Consider the following 13,410-nt stretch of genomic DNA (forward strand, 5'->3'; position numbering starts at 1 on the left):
AGGGTAGGCCTCATTCTTGGTATTCCTCCATATTTTAATGTCTTGATTTCTCCTTCCTTCCTGAGGGATATTTTTTGCTGGTTTTAAGATTCTAAGTTGACAGTTCTTTCCTTTTAGAACTTAAAAATATTGTGCTTCCATGGTTTCTTGACGTGAAATCCGCCATAATTCAAATTGTCTTCCCCCTATAAATAAGTTGTCTCTTTTCTCTGTCTGCTTTCAAGATTTTCTGAGAGTTTTTAGACGTTAAATTATAATGTGTCTTGGCATGGATTTCTTCAGGTTTGTCCTATTTACTGACTGTTGCTGACATTGAACCATCAGAGAAAGAAGGTGCTGCCTCAGACTGCCCAAGGGAGGTGGTCAGGTTGAAGCTGCCCACGGGTCTCCATTTCATTGTAGCCAAAGAAGAAAGGAACTTTGTTACTGCAGGGAGGTGGTGAGAGTTCTGGCTCCCACGTGGTCTCTACCAACACTGTGGTGGGGGTGACCTCATCATCAACCCTGGGCAATGATGTAAGTGATGATTTTTCCTTAGGCACCACCCAGAAGGAAGGAAAAGGAATGCTTTCTTCCTGCCATTTGGAGGTGGAAGTCTGGCTTCCCCACATATTCCACTGACAACATGATGGAGAGGAGGAAAGCTGATGTGGATCCAAGTCCCAGATCCCAACCTGCCCTTGTCCAAAACCACCCCAGCTAGGGTGTTGATGTACCTTGCTACAGTCTTGAGGGTGGAAATCCAGGCTTTCCACCCAGCTATTTTTTTTTTTCAAGTGTGGATGACGAAGAGAGCATAGGGTTTTTTTTGTCTGTTGTGGTGTTTAGCTAGACTACAGTGGTTATTGTCTAAAAGTTTTTCTGTCTTGGAAGCAATCCCTTTTCTGGTCCCTGGATAGAGAAAGAAGAGTGTTCTTGGGGCACCTGTTGTCATTTCGAGGTTTCCAGCTTTTCAGCTCCAAAGCTTAGATTTATGCAGCAAAAAATAAAATCCAGGAAACTCACCACCATTTTACTTCTTCAAGGGGTCCCAAGGCCTCTAGCCAGTCTGCCTTCCACTCCCCACCATTTATAGTCTTCTTATATTGGTTTAATATATAATGTCTAAGGTTTTAAACTGCACTTAATGAGAGGAATAGGAAAAGGCACATCTATCCCCCTTCCTAGAGCAGACATGAAGAGGAGTGACATGGTCAGATTTATCTTTTGAAAGATTGCTCTGGCAGAGAGGATAATTGATTTCACAGAGAAAGACAGAGTCTCAGTGGAACCTGTAAGGAATAATAATAAAGAGGAGACAGAGAGACAAGGTGCAGAGGCAGGAATGTGGCAGAGTCGCTCTTTGTCTAAGAGGTCATGTTTATTTATACCAATAGGTTACATTAGGTCATTAGTACCATAACCACATTATTGTTTAGAGTATCGGTATGGTTGCGTATTTTGCTGGTACACTTTACAGTTACAATATGTAATATTAGGAGCTCTGTGCAGTTCTCAAGAAAGTTCCATTGTCTGAAGTTACTGTTAGGTGGGCTGGGCCAATCCAGGAGCACCAGAGTTTGATGAAACATCGTAGTTATCTAGCAAGCACATTCCTTTATTCCCAGAAGTTGTGTGCCTAAAATTAAGGTCGAAGCTGATAAAGCTCTTGCATGGAGGGCATTAACATAGTAACTGGGTATCACCATAGTAACTGGGCATCCTATGCCTTGGCACAGAAACTTTCCCAGGCACCAAGCATGCCATAGTCATGAAGTCATCAGGGACCCCAATCCCAAACACAGAATCTCTATAGGAACCTATTATAAAAAATCAGAATGAGATGCTACCCTTTGTCTTAAAAACTAACTAGCTCTCCAAAGAAGATATGCAAATGGACACTAAGCATATGAGAAGATGCCAAATATCATTAATCACTAAGAAAATGCAAAATCAAAGCCATAATATGATACCACTTGTTATAATTTGGATCTGGAATGTCCCCCAAAGTCGTTTTGAAAGCATGGCCCCAGTGCAGCTAGAGTCAGAGGTGGGAGCTATTAGGCAATGACTAGATCATGGGGGCTCTGATTTCATCAGTGGATCAATCCATGGAATGGAGTAATCCATTCAGCTATGATAACTGAATGAATTCAGATGAATGGATTACTAGGATGTGGGACCTAGTTGGAAGAAGTAGGTCAAGGTCACTGAGTGTGTGTCTCAGAAGAGTTTATCTTTTCTTCTACCTGGAATCTTCTCCATTCTTTCTCTCTTTCTCCCACCCCACCTCCACCACCCTGTCTCCTTTCCAGCTGCCTTGAGCTGAGCAGGTTTTGTCTGCCACACATTTCTACCATGATGCTCTGCTTCATCTCTGGCCCAGAGCACTAGAGCTGACCAACTGTACAGTAAGAACTGTGAAACCATGAGCCAAAATAAACTTTTCCTCTTCTAAGTTGTTGTCAGGTCTTTCAGTCACAGAGAAGAAAAGCTAACATACCATTCACACACACTAGGTTTTATTTTATTTATTTTTAATAGCCACACCAACTGTATGAGGAAGTATTTGGAGTAATTAGAACCCTCGTATATTGCTGGTGGGAATAGAAAATGGTGAAGACACTTTGGAAAACAGTCTGGCAGTTCCTCAAAATGTTGAACTTAGAGTTGCCATATAACAGCATTTTTACTCCTCGGTTTATATTCAAATAAATGAAAACACACCTACACAAAAACTTGTACACAGTGCTCATAGTCACATTATTCATAATAACCAAAAAGTAAAAACAACCCTAATAGATGAAAGAAAAACTAAAATGTAGGTGGACCCACATTATAGAATATTGTTCAGCAATAAAAAGGAATGACATCCCTATACATACTAAAACATGGCTGAACCTTGAAAACATTATGCTAAGTCAGAAAAGCCAGTCACAATAGCCATATATTATATGTACTCGTTTATTAAAAAAATGACCAGAATAGGTAAATCTATAAAGACAGAAAGTAGATTAATTGTTTCCCAGGACCAGAGGTATGGGTTTCAGGATGGAGAGTGACAATCTACTATTCTTTTTTGGGTGAGAAACGATTTCTAAAATTAGGTTAGAACACTATTAGACAATCATACAACACCATGAATATCTAAAACTACTGGACTGCACATTTTAAATAGGTAAACTTTATGATATGTAATTATAATTCAATAAAGCTATCTTCAAAAAAGCGGAATACTAGCAATCACCTTAATATTCTTTATAATTTTTAATTATTAATCACATAAATAATGGACAAACATTTTTTCTTGCATTCATGTTTTTTTAATGGTTCCAACTATCTTCTTCCTGAGGTGTATCCTTCAATAGTTTCTTCAGCAAGGATATGTATATGGCAAATACTCTCAGAATTAGTTTTCCTGAACTCCATCTTAAATGATATTTATCTCAATATAGAATTCCAGGTTGATACTTTTCCCTTATCAATATACAAGTATTATTCAATCTGTCTCCTGGATTCTAAATACACTGTTGAGAAGTCTGCAGTCAGTCTAATAATTAATCATTGGTAGATGCATCAGTTAGGATTAAATGTACCTAAATAACAGAGATTCAAAGTTTCAGCGGATAAATCAAGATAGAAGCTTGTATTTCTGTTACACATAGGCATTTCTGAACTCATAGAGCAGTTATATTCCATAAAATCTGCAGATTTCCACTCTACAAAACTTGGGTGTGGGCAGTAGTACCTTTGTGGTCAAATATGGTTGCTAGGGCTCTAGGAATCACACCTGTGTTCCAGGCAGCAGGATTGAAAAGAGATAAAGAAAAAGCCTCAGGAAAGTTTCCAGAAATCTTTCCCTGATGGTCCTTCCTTCCTTCTACTGCCTAGAACTTAATAACATGGTCACATACAGCTTCAAGGGAACTCGGGCAATGCACTCTGTTGTGAGGTGCCAGGACATAAGCCTGGCTAAAAGTTGGGGTTCTTTCCACATGGAAGAGCTAAACTTGTAGTTTCATACACAATGATTAACATGCTTTTTTTTTTCTCTCAGATTGTCTTTAGAATTCTTTTATTGCCAATGGAATTCTACAATTTCTCTATAGTATGTCTAATAGGAGATTAGTTCTTATTTTCCTGCTTGAAACTAAGTATGATTCTTCAATCTGAAGATTCAAATATCAATAACCAATTCTGGAAAATTATTCTCAGCCATATCTGCAGCAATTACTTCAGCCATATACTCTCTAGTCTTCCATTCTGGAATTCCTTTTGAATATATGCTGGACCTTTTCATTCTATCTGCATATTGTCTAACCACTCTTCGTCTTCATCACCTCTTGGTGTGATGGTCCAGATGATCTCCTAAGATACATCTTTCTTCTGGTGCCTTATGTCTCTTCTTAGTCCTATCAACACAGTTGAATAAACCACATTTCAGTTTTGTTGATTTTTTTAACGCTACTTTTGCATTTCTTGGAATCTTATAGGTTCTCTTAAAATGTTTCCCTTTTTTTTTTCCAAAAATGTTTATTCCTGTCTTAGTTTCAGTTCTTCTTGTGTCTTAGTCATGATTAAATAGACCTGGTCTGTCTCAATTCTCAGGACTCTGGTTGTCTGTTTGCTGAGCCCACTGACTCTTGTTCATCGGATGGATTGCTGCCCCCTCTGGAGTTTTTATTTTGACTCTAGGCTCATATTTGGTTGGTTCAGTTTTCTCTATGAGAATATCTTATGACTTGGATTGTATTTCAAAAGACTTTTACATGTGATTCTTCTTTACTAGTCTAGACCCGACTTTCAAATGTCTTGGTCTGCAAGGGTTCTATGACCAGGCAAGTCATTTCAATTGTCCAGGTAAGGCCTCAAGAGCCAGAAGGGGCAAATGAGTATATTATCTCTCTATGCTAAAGGGTGCATTGTCTTCCTGAAGGTGTAGCCCCCTGGTCCACTTACCTATTGCTGCATAACAGATTGTTCAAACTTAGTGACTTCAAAAAACAATAACCATTTATTTTGTGTACAAATCTGCAGTTCGGGAAAGGCTGGGAGGTGGGCTGTCCACAGGGTCTCCCAACTACTCACAGCATAGAGTCAGTGCTCTGAGGACAAGCATCCCAACAGGCAGCAGGTGGAAGCTGCATTACCTTTGAAAATCTAACTTTCCAAGTCATAAGGTATTATTTCTGCTACACTGACAGGCCACCAGGATTCATAGGCTGGGGATACAAGCTTCACATCTCAGTGGGAGGCTGTCAGCATCACATTGCAAGGAGAGCATGTAGGATGGAGATAGAGATGCAAATATTTTTGGAAAACAAAATCTGCTGTATGTTTTAAGAGCCCAACTTGAGGCAAAGTCTCAGTTTCGGCTGCCCAAGCTGCACAGCCCAAGGCCTTACCCTTTCCCCATGTAGATACTGATCCAACCATGGATCAAAATATTCCAAAGCAAACATTGCATTTACAAAACTATTTTTCCTTGTCATTATTCCTTAACCAATATAGCATAACACCTATTTATGCAGCATTTACATTATATTAGATATTGCAAATAATCTAGAGATGATTTAAAGTATTCGGGAGGATGTGAATATGTTATATTCAATTTTATGGAAGGGACTTGCACATTCTCTGATTTTAGTATCCAGTTCCTGGGGATACTGAGGGATACAAGGAGTCCTGAAACCAGGTCCTGGGGTAGATACTGAGGGATGATGAGCTTTGGACTGGATCATTTTTAAGCTGTACTCTAACTTAAAATGTTTTCAATCTAAGATAACAAACTGATATATCTGTTGACTGAACCAACTGATTTGCTCAGGTGATAGTAACTCTTTTTAATGAAACAAAGGGAGAGAGGAAGTAAGATAAAACAGTGGCGCCCCCTTGAGGACAAACAGATAAATCTTAGGTAAACAGAAGTTGGGGAGTAACTGGTTGGGAAACACAAAGGAGTCCTGATAAAAACCAACATATAAGGATGATGGCCCAGGTCAGGTAAGGAGCTGTGGCTAGCCAAGCTCTTACAACAGGACAAGGTAGGAGATGACTTAAAAATAAAAAAAGGATTTGATCCAAGAGATGGTATGGAGCATGTCCAGCTCCAAGAGGTGGGATGCGGGGACCGTTAGACCCCTCCCAACAGTCTCCATCAGCCCCTCAAAACTCTGCCAATAAAACAATAGCTGTGATAGCACACTGTTCTTGGATAAGGACAATTGACTTTGGCTTCATCTTACATATAAGTGACTTCATATGTGCTCTAGAAAACTGTTAATTGTATTATTCTGCAATATGTAAACAAAACTAGAACACTGCATCCTGGCCTCTGCCCAGATCCCCTGCCAGAGTCTCAAGCTTTCATGGGAACCATGACCACTGATGCACCTTCCTAAAACCCTTGGGATCCACTCCAAGGGTTTTTGACCCAGCAGATCTGGGATGGACCTGGGAACGTGCCTTTCTAATAAATTCCTGGGGATTCCACTTTGAATACCACACTGAGCTAGATTACTGCCTCAGAGCCCTTCATACACAAAAGTTCTAGAACTGCCACTGTCAAGATAACTTTTTTGCTGGGATAAATGGGAACTAGAGATACTTAGTTCTTGAATATTGTTGAGGTCGGACCTAGTGCTATTCACAGGAGCTTAAGTTTTTAAGAATTCTTAAGTTTGTTTAAGAGAAATCAAGAAATGTCTAAATCCAGCCCCTGTCCTAGCCCCTCTTCCCCACTTTTTAAGCTTTATTGAGGTATAGCTGGTATACAAAATAATTGCACACATTTAAAGTCTGCATTCTGGTGATTCTGATCATACGAATATGCCTCCTACACTACTACAGCAACCAAAGTACTAAACACAACCATCTCCTTCAAAAATGTCCTTATGTTCTTCTGTTTTCTATTTATTTGGCTGCTTGGGTTTTGTGATTTTAAAAAAATCAACATAAGAGCTCTCCTTTTCTTTTTGAGAACTCAGTAGCAGATTTATCAGAAGCAATCAAGGAAAGCTCTCACAGCATGGGAGGGGTCCCAAAAAGGGTACTATCGGTGAAGAGCTATCCTCTTATTTTAAAGTGCACAAAGGTAGTATCAGGGGAAGGAGGGGAGAGAAAGGGAAGAAACTGGGGAATGAGAGCAATCAAATTATGTAAAGTGCATGTATGAATGTAGCCTAATGAATCCCCCTATTTCATATAATTATAATAGACCAATAAAAAATAAATTTGAAACATCAAGTGCAGAATCCCACATTGTAAACTACAGGCATAATGTTGGACATCAGATCTCCAGAACTATTCCCTTTGCTTAAATGAAAATAAAGACCCATTGGACAACAATTTCCTACTCTCCTCAGCCCCAGTTCTTCCCTCACCATTCTATTCTCCATACCCATGAGTTTATCTCTAGTTCCCCATAACACCCTCCATATCTACGAGTTTATTTCTAGTTCCCCATAACATAACATAATCGTGCCTGCATGGGCCCTCAGTGTGGTTCACTCTCTGCCCCAGTACATGCCCCTAAGAACTAAAAAAAAAGCCCTCCCCTGCCACAGCCCACCCCTCCTGGCAGTTCTCAGTCCTGACTCCTATGCAATTTCTCTTCTCCTTGTGTTCACTGTTCTGTTCCACAATCTGTCCACCCTCAACTCAAGCTCCTGATATTTGTTACAGACTCTCCTAGCTCTGACACGGCCTCACAGCCAGGTGACTCCATCCTAGAAGTCCCAGATGTCTAGCTTCATGGCCTCTGGGTGCTCCTTGCCCAGCTAGGACCTATAACTGAGCAGTTGTTCCTTCTAACAGAACAGGTGTCTGTGGGAAAGACATTAAAAGGCCTGCTATCAATCATTTTCACTATAATAAGAATTACTATCTCCCATGGGAATTTGCATTTCAAGTCTTAAAGTTTTTCCCTTATCATGAGGAATTTCTGATATTAGTGAGCTGGTGGAAGATGGTATTTGTGGAAGTTCTCCCCCACACACACACAGGTAAACATAATTGTAGTGGATGTCACTACAACACAGATCTATGAAGACTGTTTAGCACCTCCACTATTATGTTGGCAGACCTCCAAGGCTCCAAGCCACAGAAAACACAAACCCTAGCCCCCTAAGGAAAGAAGCTCACTTACCAATTGCCAAGAGGGGAAGTCCCCACACACCCAGGTTCCAGCCTCAGGACAGCTAGCTTCAAGATGGCGCCATTCTCAAACCAACTGGTGGTCTAAAGCCAAGTTATCCCCAGCTCACATACACTTTAGAGTCAAAGTCCTCTCTCCTGAACACTGTCACTCTCCTCTACCTATCAAAGGAGCATATTCTCCACTGCCTTTGAATCTCACCCCCAGCCCTCCTCTTCTTCCCACCCCAGATCCTAGGAGAATGATCAGCATTGCTCCATGTGCCCAGGGTTGCTAGGCAGATGCACTGATAGAAGTCAAGTTGATCAAAACCCAAAGTGAGAGCCAGAAATGATGGGACAGGGGCAGGGGCAGGGGCAGTGGAAGGACCTTTGATAAAATACAGAGACTGACAGGACACTCTACAGGGTCCATCAGCACAACCAATTAATCCTCCTTCCCCACTCCAAGCATTTCTCTGACCCTCCAGAAAGGATCCAGTCATCGCAGCAGAGGGTCTTGCTCACCATTTCCATTGCACCTAAATCCATACTGGGCAATGCATATTGGAAGAGCTTTACATCTGCCTTGTTGGATGCAAAAATGAGAAAATGTTGCAGTTTTTCATTTTCTAGTCTCCAAAGAAAAGTTTATCATCCAAATCCTCCCCATATTCCCAAACTGAACACTTCATTCATTTCAGTGTAATAAAGTGAAGTGTCAATTGGACAATGTTACATTGAAATTTGTTTTTCCTTCTTAAAAGCTACCTAATGTTCCCCTCTAGTATTTACTACAAAAAGATGTAGTAGGTAATGTGCCAATGTACCAACTGACTTCTTTCTAAGACATCGTACCAAGTCAGGAGATTGTTTTTCTTTTTTTTTTTTTTTTCCCCACTTGAATCAGCCCAACCTAATTAGTTTACCTGATCACTTTTTTCCTGTAGAGATTTTTTTTTATTTCCCATGTCCTCTCTAATCTCAAGCTAAGATGCTTTCAACTGACATATCATCCTTCAAACTCAGTCACACAGCTTAGAAGTCACAGAAACCATTCACCAGAGAAGTCACCTTTGTCTGTGAGGGGACTCGCTGCTGTGGGGCCTCACTCTGGCCTCAGGGTTCAAAGACCCTCCCTGCTCCCTCCTAGACCGAGTCAGGACTCACATGGGGGGCCCACCCCGGCGCAGTGCTGTCCTGCGGGGTCAGCTATGATTCCAGCTTGTTAACATGCCCAAGTCTTGCTCCAGAGATAAGAAAGTAAAGGGAATAAATGCATATTCATCATTCCCATTGAGCTGTGGGATGAAATACTTATTTTGGACTTAATGATTCCAGGTAGGAGGACAGTGAAAAATAGAGCCCATGAGAAGCCGGTGTTTTATCACGCAGTTTCTAAAATGTGAGCACTTAGTGCTCTTTCATTACCATACGTTATTATAGCTCTATAAAAATCATTTCTAGGAAATCAATCCCAAACTTCGAAGCCTTTCCAAAAAAAAAAAAAAAAGCTAGTAGGTAGAGTTTAGAAGCCTTGTAAATGGAGAGAAATTGAGAAATCATACTTTCTATGTTTGAGGGTTCACTCCGGCCGTGTCACGCTCAGACATCATCCACCCTCCGTGAGCAATGCACAGACAGGAGGTTTGTGGCTCTCTTCTCAAGCCGCGATTTCAAAAGATGGCAACATTTTTAATAACTTCCCTGTTTTCCATTTGGGAAAACCGAAGCCCAGAAACTGTAGGTAAAATTGCACCAAGTGAAAACGAGAGCTGGGGGTGGACTGCATCTATTTTGATTTCCAACTCAACCATTCCTCCACTGGAGGCCCAGCAGGTTTGGGGAGCACCTCTGCCCAGCCCCCCACTCCATCCCTGGTGTTCCCGCTACCCTTGTGGAATCCAGGCTTTCATTCCAGGGAGGGTGATCATTTGCCCTGCAATTTGCTGGCCACACTGGCACAGAAACTTCTGGGAGGCTTTTGACTCCTGCTCCCCCACTGAGATCAAGACCTGGAGAGAGGACTTGAGGGAAACACCCCAGGCTGACTGCAGCCTCAGGAATATCCCAGCATCTAAGGAAAACCATTGCATCTACCTGAGCTGCAAATTGTCACTAGGCTGGGCTGAGGTTGTGGCTCAGCGGTATAGCGCTCACCTCTCACGTGCGAGACCCTGGGTTCGATCCTCAGCACCACATAAAAATAAATGAATAAAATAAAAGTGTTGTGTCTAACTACAACTAAAAAAATAAATACTAAAAAAAATGTCACTAGGCTGAGACACAGCTGGTGGTGCAAGTACATAAAATCCACATTAGGCGGTGATGATGCTTTTAGATGTGCATCGACCCAGACAGCTAGAGGCACTTCACAGTCCCTTCCTCCCTGTGTCTTCATTCAGAACCACCCACTGCGTACACTCTGAGGACATTCCTGGCATCGTGCTTCTCAAACCCTAATGTGAACAGGAATCTCCTGAGGATTTATTCAAACAGAGTCAGCTTCAAAACATCCGTGGTGGGAGGCCTGAGGCTCTGTGTTCCTCAAAAGCAGAAGTGAGGTTGATTCTGAAGCTCTGAGGACCATTCTTGGGATAGCAAAGCCCTGGAGCACCTTTTGGAAACCACAGTTGTGAGGAACAAAAAGCCCCTAGCCCAGAGTGGTCCCCTGTGATGGGGCTCAAGTGGAGGTTGAAGACATTGCTGACATAACTGTGTTAACACCAGACCAGATTATTGGGGTGAACCATGTAAGCAAAGGCCTCTGGATAACAGATTCTGAAGGAGCCCAGGAAATTAGTAAAATAAGATTTACTCACGGGAGAAGCGGGCAAGTGGTCTAGCGTTCTTATCTCCAGCTTCATTTGCAACTAGGGAAAAAAAACAGACATGCAATTAAGAACAAAGTATGCAAAAAAAAAGAAAAGAAAAGGAAGAAAGAAAGAACAAGGCATCATGTATGTCTACAGAATATGCCCAAGATACCAAGATACAGGCTTTTTTCTTGATGCTGCAACGTTATAAATTTGAGCCTTAAAGTAGATAAAAGCAATTTTACCCTTTCTAGATTTCCATTGTTACTCTCAATTCCTAAATGAGGTCAATGTTTCAGTCCTTTTGATTAGAACATTTGAATAAACTGGAGAGATCATAAATGACATCTAGTCAAATATGCCTGGAGAAAGTAACTGATTTGAATCTGCTTAGTAAGAAGCACATGTACCAACTTTCCATATGAGGGACATCCTAGACCCTGGGCCTCCTCTGATGGGACTGTCCCTCAACACACAAAAGCACACCAAACTCCTAAAATGATTCCAGTGTTCTTAGATCCATGGGGGCAAAGCCAAGGCAGGGATTCAGAAGATAATGACCAAGTTGTGTTTGGTTAGAAAGTCTTAAATTTGGATGTTAACAAACAGGAGAGTTCATAAAGGGGAATCGACAAAACTTTCCAGAGAACTAGCCCAGAAAAACTTGGTCATAAAATTTCTCTGAAGGGCAGTTTTCCTCCTTAGAAAATTGGCTATAATTTTCCATCTAGTACCTGGAGTCACAATTAATTTTCCCTGTAATTTATGAACCCATCTTTGTGGATTAAAAAAACTCAGTTATTTAGTTTTGCTCACTTTAAGTTCACTTCTAATTTTCATAAAGATGGCACTATGGTTGTTTTGTATAAATAGGACAGACAGAAATATGTGTGATCTGCTTGAATATATATCCAAAGCAACCAACAGGAGAACCCCATTCCTTTTAGCTCAGGGGGAAAAAATAATGAATGCATATTCAGAATAAAAGATAGCTGGTATAATAATTATTATATAAAAAGTTGTAGTAGGCAGACAAAAGAAATATCAACTTCCTGAATATCGTTTTGCAAAGAGTGAAAGGAGTCACAAAAATTCTTTTGGCAGTCACACAAAGGTAAACATTAAACGTTGACTACATTGGGACAACTTTTTTTAAAAAATTAATGAACTCAACCTCTGTCTCTTCCTGTCTCCACTCTCCTTGTATATTACAAACATGACATTAGACAAAAAGTGACCAGCAGGGGGAGGTGACACTTCATCCAGCTGCTGTCATCTCCCACACCACGGCATTTCTAAACAGAAAAAGAGACCGATCAGATTCCTAGGCTCTGGACCAAATACATTTTAGAAGAAAGGATTCTCAACTCAAAAAAGGGCCCAGGTGCTCCATGAGAAATGAGTGTTTTCTTGTCTCCTAAAGCCTTTTGTGGAACTGCCACCTGAATGGAAATCATTTGCATTCATATTCCTGCCTCCAAGCTGAGGTACTTCTGAAACACTTCAGAACACCCTCCTGCTCTCCCAGGAGAAGTCTTTAGGCATAATTTCACATCCTTGCATGAAATTATCATAGCTAAGTCTGAGAGGCATTATGAGCACTTGAAAAACTTGGATAACTCTCTGGAGTTTTCTAGAATCAAAGTTATAACAAAAAATAAATAAATAAAATAAAAAGAAGGGAGAAAAGGGCAGGGGAAGAGGAGAAACAAGTCCAGGTTAGTTATAGACCTGAGTTCCCCGGATCCCTGAGTTCAGCTGTTTCCTCTTTCGACACCATAGATCTCTGAAGAAAATAATAGAATGGGGTATTTTTCTCAAAACCTTTGCTGCAGAAACTGATGGACTGCACTTAATTATGCAAAATTACAGAGATGATGGCAATGGCTGAGAACACGAGCACCCACCTGGGGGAGTGTGGTTCTCCCAGAGCCCCATAAAGTCCCCAGTGACCTTAAGATGTCCCATGAAGTCCCACTCAGCCGGGGACCTCCCCACCTGACACTCTGTCCATGGATGGGAATTGCTGACCCAGTTCCAAGTCAGGCCAGGAGAGGCAGGAATCAAGATCCAGGCCAGCAGGGTACCAGCAGAGTTGCCCTTACCCAGAAGGAACATGAACCCTGCTACCAGTGTTATTTTCCAACATGCAGACCTGATGCCACAACTTCCTAAAAGGTCTCTGGGGATGTGCCAACACCTACAAGACACAAGCCAGCTCACTTGGCCTGGAATCAAAAATCTGGTTCCAACATCAATGTTTATAGAAGCTCAAGTCACAATAGCTAAACTATGGAACCAACCTAGGTGCCCTTCAACGGATGAATGGATAAAAAAAAAAAAAAAAAACCTGTGGTACATGTACACAAGAGAGTATTACTCAGCCTTAAAGAATGAGATTACGACATTTGCCAGTAAATGGATAGAACTGGAGAATATTACGCTAAGTGAAATAAGCCAACCCCAAAGAACCAAAGGCCGA

General features: G+C 41.2%; 1 protein-coding gene across 2 annotated transcripts in view; it reads right to left on the minus strand.

Moving 5' to 3' along the window:
- The window catches only part of Pde1c (phosphodiesterase 1C), a 588,396-nt gene that overhangs the window by 395,189 nt on the left and 179,797 nt on the right, over window positions 1-13,410 (minus strand). For both annotated transcript variants that reach the window (XM_077796773.1, XM_026401540.2), the window contains one exon: window positions 10,935-10,985. In XM_077796773.1, coding sequence (XP_077652899.1) covers window positions 10,935-10,985 — 51 coding nt within the window. The remainder of the gene's footprint in view (window positions 1-10,934; window positions 10,986-13,410) is intronic.

This window comes from Urocitellus parryii, chromosome 3 (genome assembly GCF_045843805.1).
Source record: "Urocitellus parryii isolate mUroPar1 chromosome 3, mUroPar1.hap1, whole genome shotgun sequence".
In the NCBI taxonomy this organism is placed as follows: Eukaryota; Metazoa; Chordata; class Mammalia; order Rodentia; family Sciuridae; genus Urocitellus; species Urocitellus parryii.